Raw genomic sequence first — 22,298 nt, forward strand, 5'->3', positions numbered from 1 at the left:
TGGATTTTTATCCAAAATGAAAGTTGTTGCTTTTAGACTTTTAGAGTAATATCCCCAAGCTACACACTCTGCTCCTCTTGTGCCTTAAATATGTTGTTGGCAAAATCATTGCCTGTTATGGGAGTATCTGTCTCATTAGGAACAATTGAGGAAGTTTGTTTTTTTTTCCATCAATCACCACAACAGCTTTTAGAGCTTGAAAGTGTAATTTTTGTCCTCTTTCAGAACAATGAAGAAAGGGGAAAAGAACTGAAGGAAATTTGCCATTCTCAGTGGACAGGTAGGCATGATGCTTTTGAAATCTTAGTGGACCTCCCACAAGCCCTTTTTTTAAGTTTAGATGGCATAAATATTGATACAAATGTTAGATGGAATAACTGTATAGCTGGCTGAGCATTTGTGCTCTATAGTGTGGTAACAGATTTTTATTTCATCGTTACCATTATTGTTCTTTAAAATGTTTTATCTTTTCCAAGAGGCTTTGGGAAAAATCTTCAGGGGCAAACTTCTGATGGCTTTTTTGCAACCAGTAGCTTGACTGCATTCACTAAATGAAGTGAGGGGGAATATTGAAGTTTATCATGAACTTTGGCTTGAGGAAGCCACAGATTTGACAACCAAACTGTTTTCAGATGAAACTCCCAGGGAAATTTCACAGAGCTCAGCACAGTAACCCGGAATCTCAGCTAACCTGTGCTGCTGCTGTTGCTGCTAAGTCGCTTCTGTCATGTCCGACTCTGTGCGACCCCATAGACGGCAGCCCACCAGGCTCCCCCGTCCCTGGGATTCTCCAGGCAAGAACACTGGAGTGGGTTGCCATTTCCTTCTCCAATGCATGAAAGTCAAAAGTGAAAGTGAAGTTGCTCAGTTGTGTCCGAATCCTAGCAACCCCATGGACTGCAGCCTACCAGCCTCCTCGGTCCATGGGATTTTCCAGGCAAGAGTACTGGAGTGGGGTGCCAGTGCCTTCTCCGCAGCCAACCTCTGAGAGTTACTATAAAGAAACTCTAAGTGTGCCAACTGTGGAACACATTATTCAGGAACTGAAAGATATATTCTCAGAACAGCACCACAAAGCTCTTAAATGCTTATCCCTGGTACTCTCTATCATGGGACAGCTCAAATTCAATACATCAGAAGAGCACCATGCTGACATGTACCGAAGTGAGTTACCTAATTCTGACACACTGCTGAGCTGCATTGTTGGAGAATCAAATGGAAACATAGAGGGAAAGATATAGAACTTCCATCCACTATTTATGAAGCCCTTCATCTACCAGACATCAAGTTTTTTCCTAATGTTTATGCATTGCTGCAGGTCCTATGCATTCTTCCTGTGATGAAAGTTGAGAATGAACACTAGAAAGTGGGCGAAAGCGTCTCAAAGCATACTTGAGGAACACTTTGACATATCAAATGTCAAGTAACTTGGCTTTGCTTAACATAAATTTTGATATAAAACACGACTTGGATTTAATGTTCGATACGTATATCAAACTCTATACAAGTAAGTCAGAGCTTCCGGCAGATAATTCAGAAACCATTGAGAATATCTAAGAGACTTTTAACCTAGACTTTCTCTTTGATATTTGAAAAAAACCTGTAATACAGAAATTTTAAAATATCTTACAGAAAAATTGTAAGGGTAGGCCATATAATCACTGAATATCTTGACCTGTAGGCCTCCCATTGAGTTCATTAGTCATTGATAATTTGCCTGTTTAAATGACCTGTTTGAATGCCCATGCTTTGGAGACCAAACTGTTCTTCCAGAATATAGCATTTAAAGTACCATGTTACATTTTTATGTGATCTCTGCTATTGGCACTTTGGAATTGTTTTAGTTATTTTAGACATTATGTTTATCTCTGTGGATCCAATTGTCAGGTATTAAGTTATCAGATCTTTGAAAAAATAAAATTAGAGGAGGTATGGAAGGAAGGACCACATTTTGTAAAATGTGACAATGAAGCTCGTGACTGACTTTTGAATAGTACAAGTTTTAAGTATGCTATTAAAAATCTGTAAAGGACAGTTAAGAAAATTATCAGACTGTAAGAGAAACGTGTGAGCTTGTCAAACAAGGATTTCAGTGTAGATTTTGTCTTTATCAAATGAAGTTAAAGCAATAAGTTAAAGTTTGAATGGAAGAGCCTGCCATTGTTGTTCCACATCTGGTTATTGCTGTTTGCATTCCTTTATTGAGCCTACGTCTTTGTAAGCTTTTTGGCAGGTATATGTTGAACACTTCCGTTTCATGGTCAAGAGAGGGTCAGAGGCCATGGATACCGACAACTGATTTGTCTATTTCCATGACCGTATCTACTGCCTCATCTCGATTTACAAGCAAAGTCTAGAAAACCTACAAAAATAAGTGTTTTGTAGTTTATCTAGGAATAATACAGAAAATATTGCTGTTATTTTTGGTGAAGAAAATAAATTTTGTATAGTTTATTTCAACCTAAATAAAATGTGAATTTTGTTTTATAAAAAGGACTATTCTTTCCTCATTAAATTATCTTGGAAAATTTATCCTTGTCAAAAATCAATTGACCATAAATGTGAACATCTATTTTTGGACTATCAATACTATTCTACTGAATTATAGGCAAATCCGTATGGCACTAACACAGTGTCTTGATTATTGGTTACTATAGTTTTGTAGTAACTTTTAAAATTGGTCAAAGGCTGTTTTGCCTATTCTAGGTGCCTTAAACTTCCATATGAATATTTTTTTCCCTTCCTTTTTAAAATTTTTATTTATTTTTATTTGAAGGATAATTGCTTTACAGTATTGCATTGGTTTCTATCAACATGAATCAGCCATAGGTTTACCCATGTCCCCTCCCATTTGAACATTTCTCCCACCTCCCTTCCCATCCCATCCATCTAGGTTGTTACGAATGTTAGGATCAACTTTCCAATTTCTGCCAAATGCCAGTGGGATTGTGATAGGGATTGTGTTGAATCTGTAGACAATTTAGGAAATATTCACATCTTAACAGAGTTTATTATTCTGATACATGAACCTGAGATGTCTTTCTATGTATATAGATCATCTTAATTTCTTTAAACAATGTTTTATAGTTTTCAGAGTATTGTTTTGTACTTCTTTTATTAAATTTATTCCTAAGGATTTCATTATTTTGATTCTATTATAAAGAGACTTTGCTTAATTTCATTTTTAAATTGAAATACATGGTAAGAGCTCATGTGGTTTCTGTGTTTTATTCCATTGATATGGTATATTACATTAATTGATTTTCATGTGATAAACTAATCTTGCATTCCTGGGAGGCTGGGGACTTTTGCAGTTGTTACTGTCACTGACAAAGAGATGAGGCGGCCCCACACTCAAAAGTAGAGTCTGGGTTGGAAATCCTGGTGGAGCCTCAAGTTACCATGCATCTCTTACACCGACTCTGTGTACTTTCTAGAGAGCACATTTGCCTGCTGGATTAGCTTCGTGCTGATGAGCTTCCTGGGGCCTCAGCAAACCAGGAAACGTCTAGGGGAGTGACTGAGGGGGATTTTTTGGAGACCCTGTGTTGTAGGTTGGAAAATGGCTCCCCAAGGATGTCCTAAGTCCTGGGGCCTGTGAATGTTACCTTATATAGCAAAACAGAGTTTGTGTGTGTGATTAATCTTCTGAGATGGGGAGATGATCCTGGGGTTACCAGGTGGGCTCTAAATATAGTCACAAGGGTCTTTATTAGAAGGAAGGCAAGAAGGTCAAAGGGGGTGAGGATGATGCGAACATGGAAGCAGAGGTTGGAGTGATGTGGTTGCAACCCAAGGGACACCAAAGTAGCCTCTGAAAACTGGACGATGTCAGGAAGAGATTCTCCCCCGGAGCCTCCAGGAAGAACCAAACCTGCGAACGCCATGATTTTAGCTCAAGGTTCACTTTGGGCATCTGACCTCCAGAACTATGAGAGAATGCATTTGTGTCATTTAAGGTCACTAAGTTTGTGACAGTTTGTTACAGCAGCAACAGGAAACTAATATACCCTACCTCCTGGTTTTCTGGGCAGCACAGGTCTGAGCACTAGAACTCTTCCTCAAACCCTATCACAGCTGACTTCCCAGAGCTCTTGTTCCCTGTCCCTCCTGTTTCTACATCCTGAGTTTCAAAACACTCCTGTGTATGCTCCTGGTAGTTCCTCTGAGCTTTGCAGGTGAGACGGGAACACAGAAGTAATGCAGTCAGCCCACTAGGATTTAATTCTTGTATCTACTACTTGTGAGCTGTGTTGGTGGGCAAGTCACATCACTTTTCTGAGCCTCAACAGATGTGGATTTCCTCTTTTCCTGTTTTGTGTTCTGGGAGAGACTGGTGCCATGGAAACAAGCCCTTGACTCAGAACCAGGACGGCTGGATGCGGGATCTTCCGTTGTAGGGCACAGATTCTCCAGCTGCGGCACGTGGGCTCCAGAGCACATGGACTTTGGTAGTTGAGGTGTGTGATCTTAGTTCTCCAAACAGGGGTCAAGCCCATGTCCCCTTCATTGGAAGGTGGATTCTTAACCACTGGACCACCAGGGAAGTCCAGTTGTTAAACTTGTAACATCACACCATTTATAGTCCTAATCTGCCAGTGGCTATAGGACATTTGTCACACTACTAAATCTCTATGACTCAGTTTCTTCATCTGCAAAATCATGAAGATTACAGCACCTGTCATAGGAATTTTAAAAAAATTGAAGTATAGTTGATTTACAATATTATATTAATTTCAGGTGTGCAACAAAGTGATTCAGCGTTTTTACAGATTAGATCAGATCAGTCGCTCAGTCGTGTCCGACTCTGCGACCCCATGAATAGCAGCACGCCAGGCGTCCCTGTCCATCACCAACTCCCGGAGCTCACTCAGACTCACGTCCATCGAGTCAGTGATGCCATCCAGCCATCTCATCCTCTGTCGTCCCCTTCTCCGCCTGCCCCCAATCCCTCCCAGCATCAGAGTCTTTTCCAATGAGTCAACTCTTCGCATGAGGTGGCCAAAGTACTGGAGTTTCAGCTTTAGCATCATTCCTTCCAAAGAAATCCCAGGGCTGATCTCCTTCACAATGGACTGGTTGGATCTCCTTGCAGTCCAAGGGACTCTCAAGAGTCTTCTCCAACACCACACTTCAAAAGCATCAATTCTTCAGCACTCAGCCTTCTTCACAGTCCAACTCTCACATCCATACATGACCACTGGAAAAACCATAGCCTTGACTAGACGAACCTTTGTGGGCAAAGTAATGTCTCTGTTTTTGAATATGCTATCTAGGTTGGTCATAACTTTCCTTCCAAGGAGTAAGCGTCTTTTAATTTCATGGCTGCAGTCACCATCTGTAGTGATTTTGGAGCCCAGAAAAATAAAGTCTGACACTGTTTCCACTGTTTCCCCATCTATTTCCCATGAAGTGATGGGACCAGATGCCATGATCTTCATTTTCTGTATGTTGAGCTTTAAGCCAACTTTTTCACTCTCCACTTTCACTTTCATCAAGAGGCTTTTGAGTTCCTTATGCTCCAATAAAAGTCATTAGAAGATACTGGCTCTAATTTCCTGTGCTATACAGTATATCCTAGTTGCTTATCTAGTTTATACATAATATGTATCTCTTAATCTCATATCCCTAATCTGCCCCTCTCCCTTTCCTCTTCACATAGAAAACTAGTTCACTTTCTGTAACTGTGAGTCTATTTCTTTTTGCATATGCATTAATGCGTATTACTTTTTAGATTCCTTTTTAGATGTAAGTGTTATCATGCAGTATTTGTCTTTGTCTGACATTTCAGTAAGCATAATATGCTCTGGGTCCATCCATGTTGCTATAAATGGCAGAATCTCGTTCTTTTTTTAGGGCTGGAGCTGAATAACATTTTATTGTATGTATACATCACTTCTTTATCAATTCATCTGTACATGGACATTTAGGTTGCTTCCATATATTAGTTACTATAAGTAGTGCTGTTCTGAACATGTAGCTTTTAAAATTCATGTTTTTCCTTTTTTTTTCCTGGATATATACCCAGGAGTACAATAGCTAGACCATATGGCAGTTGTATATTTAATTTTTAAAGGAACCTCCATATACTTTCCACAGTGGCTGCACCAATTTCCATTCCTACCAGCAGTGTGCAAGTGTTCTGTGCCTCCTCTTCTCCAACATTTATAATTTGTAGATTTTTAATGATATTCATTCTAACAGGTGATATTTTACTGATATTTTGATTTGCATCTCTCTAATAATTAGTGATGATGAGCATCTTTTCACTTGCTTGTTAGGCATCAATCTGTCTTCTTTATAAAGCTGTCTATTCAGGTCTTCCGTTTTTTGATTGGATTTTTTTGATATTGAGTTATATGAGCTGTTTATATATTTTACATATTAACTCATAGGATATTTTGAATATTTAATGGATTATTGTAAGCAAAACACCTAAGAGGCAATGCTTATAAGGTTTGCTCTTATTATTATTACCACCATCATTGTTATTGTTTTGTTGCTGACATTATTGGAGAATTCCATAGACAGAGGAGCCTTGTAGGCTACAGTCCATGGGGTCACAAAGAGTCGGACATGACTCAGTGACTAACGCTTTCAGGGGATTTTCTGGTGGCTCAGTGGTAAAGAACCTGCTTGCCAATGCAGAAGATCTAGGTTTGGTCCATGGGTCAGAAAGATCTGCTAGAGAAGAAAATGGCAACCCACTCCAGCACTCTTGCTTGGGAAATGCTATGGACAGAAGGAGCCTGGCGGGCTATAGTACATGTGGTCACAAAAGAACTGGACACAACTTAGTGACCAAACAGCAGCAATCCTATTATCTTCTCTGACCTACATGTACTTTCATTGGCTCCACACAAGATTTAGTCTTGGGGGATACAAATACCCAGCTGAGGGCATGCATGATAAGATACCTGCAACTAACTAATTATTACTCCACAGATGGACAGCTCTTTCTTCAAATTTCTAGAGAACAAAGCAGGAAAGGAGCACAGAGTCAATGGAATGGGTCCGTGGCTGGGAGGTAGGACTTCTAGGTTCTAATCCCCTACACACTACCTCTTGCAGACCAGTGACTTTCCTTCTCTGAGCTTCAATTTTCATGGCTGTAACAGAGAGCAGGGAACTGGACATGTTGACCTTGAAGGCCCCTTATGACTTAGAGAGCAGTGAAGTGACCAAAACCAGCATCAATGACTCCCTCAGGACTTAGTCCATGACAAGTGCTCTTATCTGTTTCCATCATTGTCATCATCTGTAAAACAGGGACCATTACACCTCCCTCCCAGGTGTGTTGGGAGGACCTGATGAGAAATATACCTGAAAGTGCTTTGTGTGCAAGGCTGTCCCAAAGGACCACTAAGATGCTCTTGATCATTATACCATCAGCAACTGCTGCCATTTCCTTCAGCTCCCTCCCCAGACATAAACCCAGAAACTTTCTAGGACACCAGTCTTAGCAAAGGAGAGCTAATTCCCATGGAACCCCTCCCAGAAGCATTCTCAGCCTGGGGCTAATTACAGAGTCCCTGGATATTAGGACTGCCACAGCCCTAGCTTTTCCCTTCTTGCAGCCCACCCTCTTCTCCTCGAGGCCTGCAGGGCCACCTGGCTCAAAATTCAACATCCAGAGTCCAGTCTTGCTCCTCATACCAACCACCCCCACCCCCTGGCCCAGCCCCACTGGTGGTCACAACCAGCTCCAGGACAGCAGGAAGGATTTCAGTTAGAGTTCAGGTAGAGCCATTAGTTTAGACACAAGCACTGAAGCCTGTGATATTGTGGACACAGCCCTAGCCCAAGAGGTTCGTAACAGGGCTCTGTTTCTGGCTCTCCCACTGTCTAGCTGCATGGTCTTTGCCAAATCCCTCATTTCCTCCAGATCGTATCACTTACCTGGAGTATGGAGAGTAGACGGATAGTAGGATCAAGCTTGACAGTCTTTTAAGTAATTCTGTCATTTAAAGAGTCAGAATGGCATGAGTTTCATCTTATCTTTGATCCTAGATTGCTTCTGACTTAAGGCAAGTCACCGCACCTCCTTGGGCCTCAATTTCTTCATCTATCCAATGGGCAAGTGGGTCCTGCATGGGCTATCTCTTCAGAGCTGAAGTGAGGGTCAGTGACACGGGGGAAGAGGAGTCAGGGCCTGGATCAGGGAAGAGTTGGTTATCATTGCCATTCTGGTTCTGAAGAAAAGGATTAACAAGGCAAGTTTTCATCTGTCCCGAGTTCTAGGCCCAACTCCCTCTCTTCCCTGAATCTCTGGGCCCATCAGGCTGGAGGACATATGTGTGTGTATGGCGGGGGAGTGGGGGGCGGTGAGGAAGATGGGGTACAGGAGAAGACGCCCACAGGGCAGTCCTCTGAGACTGTAGTTGAGTCTGGGGAACAGCTGACAGTTGCAGGGAGCCTTGGGATCAGAGTCCCCCGCATCTGCCTCACAAAGAACCAGAAGAACCCGGATGGAATGCTCAGGTATTTCTGACCCCAGGGACAGTTCAGGGGCACACAGTGGATCAGGGATGCCATGAAAGAAGAAATGTGTCCCTTCCCTGTAAGGTGTGATTCCAGGAAGAAGGAATGGGAAGGGGGATCAGGAAGTAGACACAGGGAGGGGACTAACTTTCATGAAGTGGTTATTCTGTGCTGAGCATCCGGCTCACGTGTACCATCACTGGATCTGCATCATCACCTGTGAGAGAAGAAAAGCGTCTTCCGCATTTTAGAGAAATGGAAACTGAACCTTGCCTCAGAAGACAGAGCCAAGTGGAGGTAGCAGTGGCCTCCACGTGCTTCTGGGCTCCTCCTGTTATCAGCCTCTCTGATCTTGTTTGGAGAAGTTCCTTACCCTTTCTGACCCTGTTTTCTCATCTGTCAAATCCCTGCCTCCCAAGGCCTGTACAAAGTAGGCTCTGAGTGTGCTTGGGCTTCATCCCTAAAGGTGGGAGCCAGTGGGGCCTGGGAGCTCCCTGAGTGCAGAGCTGGTCTTCCACGTGCCATGGTCAGCCCTGCTGAGGGCTGTGAGGAGGCTGGTGAGGGTCCAGAGGACAGTGCCAGGCTGTGTCTCGCTGTCTGGGAGCCAGGCAAGAGGACTGGGCTGAGAGGGTTTGAGCTGGGTTGGGCTCCTCCTGGACAAGTGTAGCTCATTGCCGGCTCCCCCAACCGCTGCCAATAGCAGAGTGGGAAGCCTCCAGCACTAGGTCATCCTGAGACGTCTGGCTTCTTAGGACTCAGGACTGGAAGCAGCGGTGTGCTGGGAAGCACCTAACAATCCATCCTGGGAGGGGAGGGAGGAGTTCTGAGTTGTATTGTTTTCTGGTTTCTGTGTTGGGTAGATACACCCATCGTGGCCAGATGTTAAGCAAACAAGATGTCACTGATCTCAGAGGTAGGGAGAGATCATGGAGCTCTCCATTCTTAGAGCATTTCCATTATCAAAATCCAGTGATGCAGACAACTTCTGAAACACAGGAAACGGATGTTTGCATTTTGTAGTAGAATGATCAGGATGTGAAGAATTTTGAGCTTTTGTTTCTACCCTTTTTGTTTGCTTGTTTGTTTCATTTTATAAACTGACTTTTCATTTCTTTTTTCACTCCTAACTGTTAAGATTTAATTGACATATAACTATGTGTAACTTTAAGGAGTACAGTGAGTGAATGGATACACTTATATATTGCGAAACAGTTACCACAATCAGGTTAGTTTAGGCATTCCTCCACCTCACCATTACTTGTTGTTGCTATTTTGGTGTAAAACCTCTCTTACAGTACACAATAGCGTATTGTTAACTGGAGTCAGTACGCTGTTGGTTAGATCCACAGGACTTTCTTTGTGCCCTTTGAGCAACCCCTCTCCATTTCCCACCCCACCCCCCAACCCCCAGCTCCTGGCATCCATACTCTACTCTGCTTCTACAAATTTCATGCTTTTAGATTCTACATGTAAGTGAGATCACGCAGTGTTTGTTTTTCTCTGCCTGACTTAGTTCAGATAGCATAGTGCTTTCAAGGTCCATTGATTTTTGTTTTTAACATACTTGACTTAATTACAGTTTATGTACTCAACTTCAGTAATGACCTCGTTTAACACCATCCCACAGCATTTCTGAAAAGTCAGTGCGTGACTCTGGTGACCTGTGGCTGACGGAGAGGGACCTCTGAACCCAAACTTCTCTTCCTGAAGGGATGGGGAACCGAGGCACAGACAGAAGGCAGGATGGGAACTCGGTCATGGGCGGCACAGGCAAGACTTGTGCAGGAATTTCACCACACTGTCTCACTCAATTCTCTCAACAACCACAGAAAGTTGGGTTATTAAGATATTATTCCTGTCATTTTCCAGAGGTGAAAATGGAGGCAGAATAACCCAAGTTTAAGAGAACGGGAGCTAGAACATGACAGATCCTGATTCAGATTCTCTTTGTGCCCTTAGAGGACATGAGTCCTTGGGCAGTTTCTTGTCTCCACTGGCCCTTGACTTCTTTGTATGTACCATGAAGCTGATGCTACTTTCCAGATACCTTTTGCCAGGACCTGGTTCAAGATCTGTATAAGGTTTGTTCTCCATGGTCAACTCATAAGTATCATCATGTCCAAGTTGTTCTGCAGAATGGAGGAAGATTTTGATTTCCCCAAGGTGGTTCAATAAGGAATAGGGATTTGACTCATTCTTGGTCTAATTGACAAGTTGGACATGAGGTTTAGAAGGTAAGAGGACAATCAGCATGAGGCCTTCAGTTCTTGTCATCGCTACGAGGTGACCAAGTACAATAGCCTCTCCCCTGAGCCAGTTATATCCCTCAGAAGGCTGGAAGAGGAAATAGACAGGTCAGTATGCCTCCCCAACCAGGGTGTGGTTTTTTTCTTCCTCTGTCCACAGGGACCTCTTCCTTGTGGGGTTCTTGTTGACAACAGTCAGAGAATTCCATCTTGGCATCCCCACCAGAGACAGGGATGGTGGTAGCAGGTGGCAGAAGGATAGCCCTCCACCCACTCTCCCAGAAAAACCTGGTAAGGAGGCAGGACCATAAAGCCTCAGCAGCTTGGCCCACTGGGAGAAGCTTGGAGTGGCTGAAGCTCCCTCTATCTACACCTGAGAATCTGACAGGCAAGGCCTTCAGGAGCCACGGCTGGCCAGGTCAAGTGCAAAGAGCTGAGCAATGCAGAGAAGGCAGGGGATTCATCCTTCCATCTCTCAGAAGCCTGGTGCTTTTCTGGAGACTGGGTTGCCTGGAATCCTGGCTCACTGGACTCAGTTGCCCTGGGCACTTCCTGTTCAGTCTCTTTCCCTTAAGAACAAGTGACAGTCTCTCTGTAACCTGTGAATGCCTGAGGGGTGAGATGGTCACTGTGCTTGGGGCTATGGGTGGGATCCAGGCATCTGTGGGGGCTGGAGGTCAGCGGTAGCCAGGTCACCCAGCCACTGGGTCCTCTCTGTGCTTCTGCCCCAACATCCCTCCAGGCAGCTCCCACATTCCCCACTTGTCTTTCTTCCCCACCTCACATCCCATTCTTTCTTCCTAAGACCTCCTTCTTTCTTCCATTTGCTCATGTAGTAAATATGTATGGATGGTTCGTCTGTTCCAAACCACGTTCTAGGAGCTAGAAACAGAAAATGAATAATTTTCTGAGCTTCAGGTCTCCAAGTTCAGCTAAGAGACATCACGAAAGGACAATGCTGGTTATGCTGGGAGAAGCCCTCAACAATGACAGCAGGACCACAATGATTCGTTCCCACTCCCCTGTCCCCTAGAGACCTGGGCTGTTGTGAATTAAGACCTGGTCTCCTGCATTGTAGGCAGATTCTTTGCCATCTGAGCCACAAGGGAAGCCTATATATATATGTGTATATATATGTATATAATTTTATATAATTATATGTGGTATATATGATTATACCCAGATAAATAATTTATCATTTTTTTTCTCTATGGCTAGTGCTTTTTTGCACCCTGTTTAAAAATTTCTGCCTATTACAAGATGACATAGACATGTTTTTGTGTTTGATTCTAAAAATCTTTGTTTTGTGTTTACCATTTAAAGCTATAGTATATCTGGAATTAGCTTTTGTGTACCATGTGAGGTAGGATTTAATGAATTTTTGTTGCCTGTGTGAATATCCACAGGATCCAGCAGAATATGTTGAAAAGACCATGCTTTCCACATTGTGTTGTAGAATCAGCTTTGTCATGAATCAAATGGCTCTATATTCACAGGTCTGTGATGGACTCTATTTTGTTCCATAAATAGTATCTCCGGTTTATTTTTGTGCCAATGTCATGCTAGCTTAGTTATTGCAGATTTATAGTAAGTGTTGAAAGTCACTCAGTCACGTCTGACTCTGTGACCCCATGGACTATACAGTCCATGGAGTTCTCTAGGCCAGAATACTGGAGTGGGTAGCCTTTCCCATCTCCAGGGGATCTTTCCAATCCAGGGATCTAACTAGGGTCTCCTGCATTGCAGGTGAATTCTTTACCAACTGAGCCACAAGGGAAGTCCAAGAATACTGGAGTGGGTAGCCTATCCCTTCTCCAGGGGATCTTCCCAACCTAGGAATCAAACTGGGGTTTCCTGCATTGCAGGCAGATTCTTTACCAACTGAGCCATCAGGGAAGCCCCATAGTAAGTGTTAATATCTGATAAGTCCTTCAGGTTTTGTTTTATCCTTCAAGATTCTTTAGAATTTCCATATAAATATTACAACCAACGTGTCAGTTTTCTATGGAAAAAAGTTGTTGAGGTTTAGACGGGGACTGAATCTATAAATCAATTAAACATATTGATAATGTTGAATTGTCCTGCATACCCCTCATGCACGAACATGGCATATTCCTCCAATTACTTGGCTCTACCTTTATTTCTCTAGATAATGTTTTTCTACACATATTTTATTAAAGTTATTAATACATGTTTATTTTTTTAAATGCTCTTATAAGTAATTTTCTAGCTCCTGGTATAGAGAGAGATGTTGGGTTTTTGTATACTTATTAATTCCAATTTCTCTTTGGGTTTGTAAAAATTTTCTACCTATACAATTAGGTGTTCTGCAAATAATGATCGTTCTTCCTTTCCAATCCTTTGGTCTTTTGTTTATTTCTCTTGACTTATCTCACTACCTAGGACCACTAATACAATAGTCAAAAGAAATAGTAAGAGTGAACATTTTTGTTTCACTTTCAGTGTTAGAGAGTAAGTTATCAGTGCTTCACCAGGTAGTATGATAGTTGCTGTAGGCTGCTTCTTCTTTACTGGAGATGATATTTATTACATTAAGAAAGTTCCCTTCTATTTCTACTTCGCTAAAAAGTTTATTTATAATCTTAATTGACGGTTGACTTTTTTTTTGCCAGATGCTTTTTCTATATCTAAGTTAATCACATAATTTTTCTCCTTTACTTCCTGTAATCAGATGAATTACATTGTTTACTAAATAAACCTTGAATTCTTTAATAAACCCAATTTGATTGTGATATATTATCCTTTTTAATATATTGCTAAATTAAATTTGCTAATATGTTGTAAAGAAATTTTGCAGCAGTCCCCATGAGAGAGATTCATTTGTGCTTTTTCCTTCTTATATGTCTTCTTTATTCTTTGTATTGCGTTTATACTAGTCTTATAAAATGAGTTGGTTAATATTCACATTTTTTTCCTATGCTTTGAAAGAATTTGTTATGATTGCTATTATTCCTCTCTTAAATGTTAGAAAAATTTACCAGTAAATCTATCTTGAGTCTAAAGTTTTCTTTCTAGGAAATTATAGATTCACCTTTTTGGAAAGATAGTGGATTCTTCTGATTTTTTTTTCTGAAGTTTTCAGAAGAACTTCTGAGTTCTTGTTTGTCAGCTTTGGTAATTTGTGTTTCCATTTGTCCATTTTGTTTGATTATCAAATTTATTGTAATAAAATTGTTTGTAATTTTTAAAATTAGCTTTAAAATGACAGTAGGATCTATAGTAATGTTCCCCTCCTCACCCCTGATGCGGGTAATTTGTATTTTATATAATTTCTTTATTAATCTTGCTAATAGCTTATAAATTATTTCAAAAAGTGAATTTCAGGCTCTGTCAGTTTTTATTGATTGTAGCCTTGTTTACTATTTCCTTGTTTTATGCTCATATCTTTATTATTTCCTTCTTTCAACTGTTTTTTGGTTTTGATTTAAGGCTTCTTTTCTAGTTTCTTGAGATGAAGGTTTAGTTGTTTAATTTTTATTTTAGCATATTCTAACATATGGATTTAAGACTAGAGAATTTCTCCTAAGCTCTGATAATGTTATTTACATCATTATTTATTTTAACATATACTAATTTTCATTTTGATTTTTTCTATCCCATAAATTATTTAGAAGTATATGCTATAACAATTTTGAACGAGTCTGGTACTTACCTGTTATATTTACTTTGACTCCTAGCCTATCTCATGGTTAAGAGTATACTCTGAATGATTCTCACCCTTTGGATTTTTTTAAATTTACACTTATGTTGTAACACACAGTTAATTTCTGTAAGTGCTCTATGAATCTACAAAGTTTCTTTTGGTTAATGTTTGCAGGGCAATTTTTCTTCCTAGAGTGTCTGACCTTGTATTAAGGTGTATTTCAAAAAGAAATACAACTTTATTGAGGTATAATTGATGTAACATTGTTAACTTGAGCAACATGTTATTTAGACATATTTACATATTGCAGAACGAGCAAATAATGTTTCTGGTGGATAACATGTAGGTTTTAAAAACTCCATTTGAAAATAACCTTTGATGAAAATCTTTAGTCCTTTTTCATTTAAAGTAATTAACTACATACTAAATTCCACTATTTTCTATTGACTTATCTATTTTATATTTGATCTTTTTCCTCACTCAAAAGAGCATTATTCTGGATTGATGAATATTTTATTAGTTCATTTTCTTCTATTTTAGGTTGTTGGCTATATATTATTTATTCTTTTATTGATTTTTCCTAGATATGTTAACATAAATCTTTGACTTATCACAGTCTAATGCAAGTGGTTCATTTTACCCCTTTTCCAGTTATGCTAAATATTTAGAACACTAACTCTACTTACCCCTTCTATTTCTTATTCTTTTGTTCTTTGCCATATCTTGTCTTTGATTTGTTTTAAATCCCACAAATTTTTATTATTGATTTGCATTCATTATTAATACATATCTATCCTTTCCCTGAGGGACTCTTCATTTCTTTTTGCATTTTTGTGTTTCAGACACTTTCTTTCTGTGTGAAGAACTCCCTTTTAAATGATCTCATATTTTGTTTGTCTGAAAAAGTTTTTATTTAACATTAAAAATTATTTTTAAAAACTTTTTTTGGAAGTGACTTAACCATCAAAGAAGCTGAAAGAGTACTACAAAGAAATCCTGTATGCCCCTAATACTTGGATTTATTGATTTTCAGCAGTTATTATTATAATTTTCAGAATTTTCTGAGAATAATTTACAAATATCATGTTCCTTTACCCTCCAATTCTTCAGAGAATAGTTCCTAATATGTAAGAGAATAGGATATTCTCTTATGTATTATGTGCTAAGTCGCTTCAGTTGTATCTGACTTTGTGCGACCCTTTGGGCCGTAGCCTGCCAGACTCCTCTGTCCGTAGGATTCTCCAGGCAAGAATGCTGGAGTGGGTTGCCATGCCGTCCTCCAGGAGATCTTCCCAACCCAGGGATTGAACCCTGTCTATTACGCCTCCTGCATTTACCACTAGTGCCACCTGGGGAGCCCATTCTCTTATATAGTAGCTATCAACCACAGGGATTGTAACACTGATGCACTTATCTAAACTAATCTAACTCATATTCCAGTTTTATCAATTGTCAAACTAATATTAATATTATTTGTAGCATTCCCCCTGGCACGTCTACTTTTGCATTAGTTGTTATTTTTTAATTGCCTTGTGTCTATTATACATTCTTAGCCTTCTTTGCCTTTCATGACAGTTATTTTTTAAAGATCAGAAGCTAATTACTTTATAGAATATTCCTCAATGTAGGTTTCTATGATGTTTACTCATGATCAGATTTAGATTTTGCTTTTTTTGGCTGAAAATATGTAGGTGACATATTGTTAGATTTTCACATATGGAGACACATAATGTCTATCTGATTCTTATTGGTGACATTAATTTTAATCACTCAGTTAAGATGTTGTCCAGTTTTTCCACTGATAGCTACCACTTTTTACTTTTGTAATTGCTTTATGGATAGATGTCTTGTAACTGTGTAAATTCTATTCCTTATCAAATTCCATCCCCATAGATTTAGTGTCTGCATCAATTAGGATCCTGGCAGAAGACAGAACACAACAGTAATGTGAACAGGGAAAATTTAATACATAGAATTTTAACTGGTAAAATTTTAACTGGTAAAACTGCTGAAAGGGATAAAAGAGAAGTCTCTGAGATCTAGAAATAGGAATATATATATATATATATAAATTTATATATAAAGGAGCTTCTACCTTGTGGCTTAAGAAGAATACACAGGGGCTAAGGATTTAGAAGATACTTCCCTCCTTCCTCCTGCTCTTCTCCTATCTTCCTCCACCAGAGAAAAAAAGACTGAGCTCAAACTTTTTCAAAGAGGGTGTGACTGCCACAAGAATACAGTTTGTTACTGGGAGTAGGGATGGAGCCACAGGCCAGAGCTCTCCTAGAAGTGGCCACTGGGTGGGGAGAGTGTGTGTAGCCTGAGTATGTGACCATGACTGGTCCACACCAATCAGCTGGCTCTCCGCCTGAGTAACTAAGGAAGGAGAATCGAAGTCCCAACCTAAGTGCCTTCCTGCTGCCATCATTTCATTGCCCTGGTATCTCCCTCTATTGGAAATGCCTCCCACTGTCATCTGCTAAAGAGACAAGTTTACAGGGTAAGGAGAAACTTGTAGCACATCCAGACAAATGATCTCTAAGGCAGAAGGGAAGGCCATTTCTGCAGGTTTGGGGGCTGGAGTGGATAGCTGTAAATTGATTGTTGCTAGACATTTGAGTGACCAGTTCATCCACTGAGGGGTGGGGAGTAAGACTGGGGAGATTGCAAATGGGCATTTACTACTATTTAGGGTTTTAAGGCATTGTGTTAATATGAGATACTTCATATACATCATCCCAAATCTTCCTAAAAACCCTGAGAGATGAGTGTTATTCCGTTCAGTTGCTCAGTCCTGTCTGATTCTTTGAGACTCCATGGACTGCAGCATGCCATGCCTCCCTGTCCATCACCAGCTTCCGGAGTGTTATTAGCCACATTTGATGCGAAGAACTGACTCATTTGAAAAGACCCTGATACTGGGAAAGATTGAGGGCAGGAGGAGAAAGGGATGACAGAGGATGAGATGGTGGGATGACAGAGGATGAGATGGTTGGATGGCATCATCAACTCAATGGACATGAGTTTAGGTAAACTCTGGGAGTTGGTGATGGACAGGGAGGCCTGGTGTGCTGCAGTTCATGAGATCGCAAAGAGTCGGACACGACTGAGGGACTGAACTGAACTGAACTGAATAGATGAGGAGCCTGAGGCTTAGAGTGGTTAAGTAACTGCAAGGCACTAAATGAGCAGTGGGCTCAAAATTAAAATCCCAGAGCTTCTGCCGCCAGATCTTACTAAACTATCATATTTTAGATGGCATTTAAATTAATGTGATTCTCCTATAGGCCCACCATGTGGATGCCTCCAGGGCAGAACCAAAGCTGGGTTTCTGAATTTATCCTGCGTGGCTTCTCCAGTGACCCCACGACCAACAGGGCCCTCTTCAGTGCCTTCCTTCTTCTTTTCCTGAGCTCAGTCCTTGGCAATGGGCTCATCATCACCCTGATATGCCTGGACACGCATCTCCACACTCCCATGTACTTCTTCCTCTGTATCCTCTCCCTGCTGGATATGGGCTGTGTCACCACCACTGTGCCCCAGATGCTGGTGCATCTTCTTTCTCGATCTCAGACCATCTCCTTTGCTGGTTGTTGGCTACAAATGTGCATCTTTGGTGCCGTGGGCCTGACTGAGTGCATTTTATTTGTCGTCATGGCCTTTGACCGGTATGTGGCCATCTGCTATCCACTGCGTTATACTGTCATCCTCAGCTGGGGCCTGTGCACACGACTGTCAGCTGGGACCTGGGCCTGTGGTTTCTTCTTCTCTCTGATCCACACTTTTTTCACCATGAGACTGCCATACTGTGGGCCCAACATGGTCAACCACTACTTCTGTGAAGGCCCTTCAGTACGAAATTTGGCTTGCGTGGATACTCATGTCATTGAAATGGTGGATTCGGTCATCAGTGTCTTCATGGTTGTTGCCCCACTCTCACTCATTCTGGCCTCCTACATCTGTATTTCCCAGGCCATTTTCAAGATTAAGTCCATGCAGGCCCGCTGCAAGGCTTTCTCCACCTGTGCCTCCCACCTGACTGTGATCACATTCTTCTATGCTCCAGCCATCTACATCTACATGAAGCCCAATTCGAGGTATTCCCCTGAGCGAGACAAGCAGATCTCACTCTTTTATAATGTCTTCTCTGCCCTCCTCAACCCTGTGGTCTACAGTCTGAGGAACAAGAACATCAAGGGGGCTTTTCTCAAAGTGATGGGTAAGAGTAGAGTGATCTGTTGAATTAGGAGACAGGCAGAATCTAAGATAGAATGCCCAATATCGAGAAAAGGTGGAGTATCTATAATGTATGAAACCAACATTATACATGTGAACCAATGTAGTATTTGGTCAGTTGAACAAAGGTGGGAAATGAAACTAACATGGCTATCTTGATCAACTTGCTACATTATGGTGCAATGAGAAATAGCTCCCTAGTCTTAGTGGCTTACAACAGTGAAAGTTCATTTATTGTTCATTTTCCATGTCAGTTGTAAGTAGACTGTGATCTGCCATTTGATTCTTGGATCCGGCCTGAAGGAGGAGGTCTTATCTGGAAATGCCAGTCTTATGACTGAGAAAAAGGAATAATGGCTGAAATATTAACACATGATTTGTATTAATACTCTCAAACATTTGTTAATGTTTTAATTCATTTTTCCCTTAAAAATTTTTTTGAATTAGAGGATAATTATTTTACAATATTGTGATGGTTTCTGCCATACATCAACATGAATCGGTTATAGGTATACATATGTCCCCTCCCTCTTGAATCTGCCTCCCACCTCCCTCCCTAATGTTTTAATACGTTTTTTTTTAAGAATCTGACAGAATAATCAGAAAAAAATAGAATAATATGTTATACAACAGGTTAATGCAAAGAATATACAGCATGGAACCATGTGAGTAAAATATGTATGCATAGGAGAAAAATACAACTTATGGCAATATCCTATATAAAATTATATTTTTTCATTGTTCAGTCACTAAGTCATGTTTGACTCTTTGCGACCCCATGAATTGCAGCACCCCAGGCTTCCCCGGCCTTCACTGTCTCCTGGAGTTTGATAAAACTCATGTCTGTTGAGTTGGTAATGCCATTCTATGTCACAGTAGGTGGAGTGACTTGTGAATTTTCTGTGAATTCACTTGTGAATCTTGTGTGATTCTTCTCACAAGAAAAACTTGTGAATCTTCTGTGAACCCTAAAATATATTAGAAAAGCATAGAAGAATAAATGTTATTGCTTGGGTGCAGCCTACTTGGGGCTCTGAGCCTGAGACTTAGCACGGGCATCCAACTTTCTTTCATGCATCATTGGTGACCCAGATCGTGGGATGAGTCAATTCCAATATTTCTTGAGCATTCATTAAGATGGATCCAACCAGTACCAGGCCCCATGGAAACCAAGACAGATACATGGAGAGGTTTACAGTAAGGAAATTATAATATCACAACTGGACATGGAACAACAGGCTGGTTCCAAATAGGAAAAGGAGTACCTCAAGGTTGTATATTGTCACCCTGCTTATTTAACTTCTATGCAGAGTACATCATGAGAAACGCTGGACTGGAAGAAACACAAGCTGGAATCAAGATTGCCGGGAGAAATATCAATAACCTCGGATATGCAGATGACACCACCCTTATGGCAGAAAGTGAAGAGGAACTAAAAAGCCTCTTGATGAAAATGAAAGTGGAGAGTGAAAAAGTTGGCTTAAAGCTCAACATTCAGAAAACGAAGATCATGGCATCCGGTCCCATCACTTCATGGGAAATAGATGGGGAAACAGTGGAAACAGTGTCAGACTTTAATTTTTTGGGCTCCAAAATCACTGCAGATGGTGATTGCAGCCATGAAATTAAAAGATGCTTACTCCTTGGAAGGAAAGTTATGACCAACCTAGATAGCATATTCAAAAGCAGAGACATTACTTTGCCAACAAAGGTCCGTCTAATCAAGGCTATGGTTTTTCCTGTGGTCATGTATGGATGTGAGAGTTGGACTGTGAAGAAGGCTGAGTGCTGAAGAATTGATGCTTTTGAACTGTGGTGTTGGAGAAGACTCTTGAGAGTTCCTTGGACTGCAAGGAGATCCAGCCAGTCCACTGTGAAGGAGATCAGCCCTGGGATTTCTTTGGAAGGAATGATGCTAAAGCTGAAACTCCAGTACTTTGGCCACCTCATGCGAAGAGTTGACTCATTGGAAAAGACTCTGATGCTGGGAGGGATTGGGGGCAGGAGGAGAAGGGGACGACAGAGGATGAGATGGCTGGATGGCATCACTGACTCGATGGACGTGAGTCTGAGTGAACTCCAGGAGTTGGTGATGGACAGGGAGGCCTGGCGTGCTGCGATTCATGGGGTTGCACAGTGTCGGACACGACTGAGTGACTGAACTGAACTGAATTGATGGTTCCAAAGCACTTACTGAGAGTTATAACAGGGCTGGGCTCGGTGTTGATTTGAATGGATGTGTTCTGCGGCATCAATGATGTGGCAAAGTTCCAGACAGCAGTTCCAGAGGGTTTCAGGCAGAAAGTGAAGGGTCCCATGGGCTGTTGGTGTTCCCTCCATCTGAGGAAAGGATAGGAAGCTATGTGGCTGGTGGAAGGGACTTCCAACTATTGAAAGTTTCCTGCTTTATCTTTGTGGAGAAGGGGACTGCCTGGATAATGGGGAGGAGGTCTTCCTGGTTTTTGGAGTTCCTTCCAGAAGGTGCAAAGTCTACCTGGTGGCAAAGTCTACCTGGTCCCAGGGACCAGGGTAATGGGGAGATGAGTCTTGTGGCTAAAGTGTGATGAGGTTTATTTTTCTTTCATTTAGGACAGATAGTAAGAGAGTTTGTAATTCAGGATGATAGATTTTACCTTAAATAGAAGCAACCTTAATTTTTAAGAATGAGGGATAAGGAATGGAGTAGACAAGAGAGGGTAACACAGCATTTGTAGAGTATCAATGAGGGGATTGGACTGAAGAGGAACACTCAGTAGAGGAGAGCTAGGCGTAATTTCTGAAGGTGCTAGACTTGATGGTGGCAGTGAGCGGGGAGATGCTGAAAGATGTTTTGAGGGAAGAAGTAAGAGCATCTGATAGCTTGGCTTGTAGGTGGAAAGGGGAGAAATCAAGGAAGTTATCAACATTTTAAACTACTTGTACCACTGTCTTTGCTTGCAGTCCACTGATGGGGGCCATTGATTGTCAACTGTTGTCACCGATCCCTGGCACTGGTGACAGGAAGTCACAGCCCTTGCCCTCATGGACATTTACAGTCCACAAACCAGCCGTTCTTAGAAAGTGTATAGACACTTGGGAGTATATAGTGTATAGATACTTAAGGTTAAAAATGTTATTAATTAATTCTCTGTTAACTTGGACTTTATGAGAGTTGTTGGCTTTTGTTTTATTTTTATTTTTTATTTTTCCCCCTGTTCCCTTGAACAAAGAAAACAGCAAAGTGGGTCATAACACCATTCTGTCTGGTGGGACTCGGGTCATCTCTTTGGGGGAAATACTTTGCTGCTAAACTGAAATGTCAGCCTCTCCAAATTCTTTGCCCCTTTGACCCATTTCTACACTAATGATCTCAAGGTTTCTGACATCATTAAATTGGTTGGTAGATTGGTAAATGGGCAGATTGGTAAACTACCACTTATATGCTGTGTTTTGCTGTGCATGAAACTTAAGTCCCACAACTCTGCTTTCTCTGTTTGCTGATCCCTATGCAAATAAAATTGCAGACTAGATGAAATGGATAATTTCTTAGGGAAATGTAGATTACCAAAGTTAAAACTTTTAAAGATAGAATGTTTAAACCAGCTAATTTGCATAGGAAAATAAGAAAACAAGAGAAAGCTATTAAATAACTACTCCATAACAAGATTCAGAGATTGGTAGCGAGAAAG

General features: G+C 41.0%; 3 protein-coding genes and 1 pseudogene across 13 annotated transcripts in view; all 4 read left to right on the forward strand.

Moving 5' to 3' along the window:
• LOC147375134 (olfactory receptor 2D2-like) overlaps positions 1-22,298 on the forward strand; it is a 132,515-nt gene that overhangs the window by 313 nt on the left and 109,904 nt on the right. For all 11 annotated transcript variants that reach the window (XM_086383005.1, XM_086383045.1, XM_086382996.1 and 8 more), the window contains exon 2: positions 226-280. The gene's annotated coding sequence lies outside the window, so the exon portion shown is untranslated. The remainder of the gene's footprint in view (positions 1-225; positions 281-22,298) is intronic.
• Positions 1-22,298, forward strand: part of LOC147375135 (olfactory receptor 2A12-like) — a 62,461-nt gene that overhangs the window by 281 nt on the left and 39,882 nt on the right. Inside the window, exon 2 of the mRNA XM_086383149.1 lies at positions 226-280. The gene's annotated coding sequence lies outside the window, so the exon portion shown is untranslated. The remainder of the gene's footprint in view (positions 1-225; positions 281-22,298) is intronic.
• On the forward strand, positions 222-18,735 carry LOC147375136 (olfactory receptor 2A12-like). Its single transcript, XM_086383105.1, has 2 exons — positions 222-280; positions 17,682-18,735. Exon 2 carries the CDS (start codon positions 17,689-17,691, stop codon positions 18,634-18,636), a length of 948 nt encoding a protein of 315 aa, XP_086239231.1. The 5' UTR covers positions 222-280; positions 17,682-17,688; the 3' UTR covers positions 18,637-18,735.
• Positions 791-1,802, forward strand: LOC147375137 (52 kDa repressor of the inhibitor of the protein kinase pseudogene; annotated as a pseudogene).

This window comes from Bos grunniens, chromosome 3 (assembly GCF_055505025.1).
Source record: "Bos grunniens cultivar Pamir isolate PY7600 chromosome 3, Bosgru_T2T1.0, whole genome shotgun sequence".
Classification (NCBI taxonomy): Eukaryota; Metazoa; Chordata; class Mammalia; order Artiodactyla; family Bovidae; genus Bos; species Bos grunniens.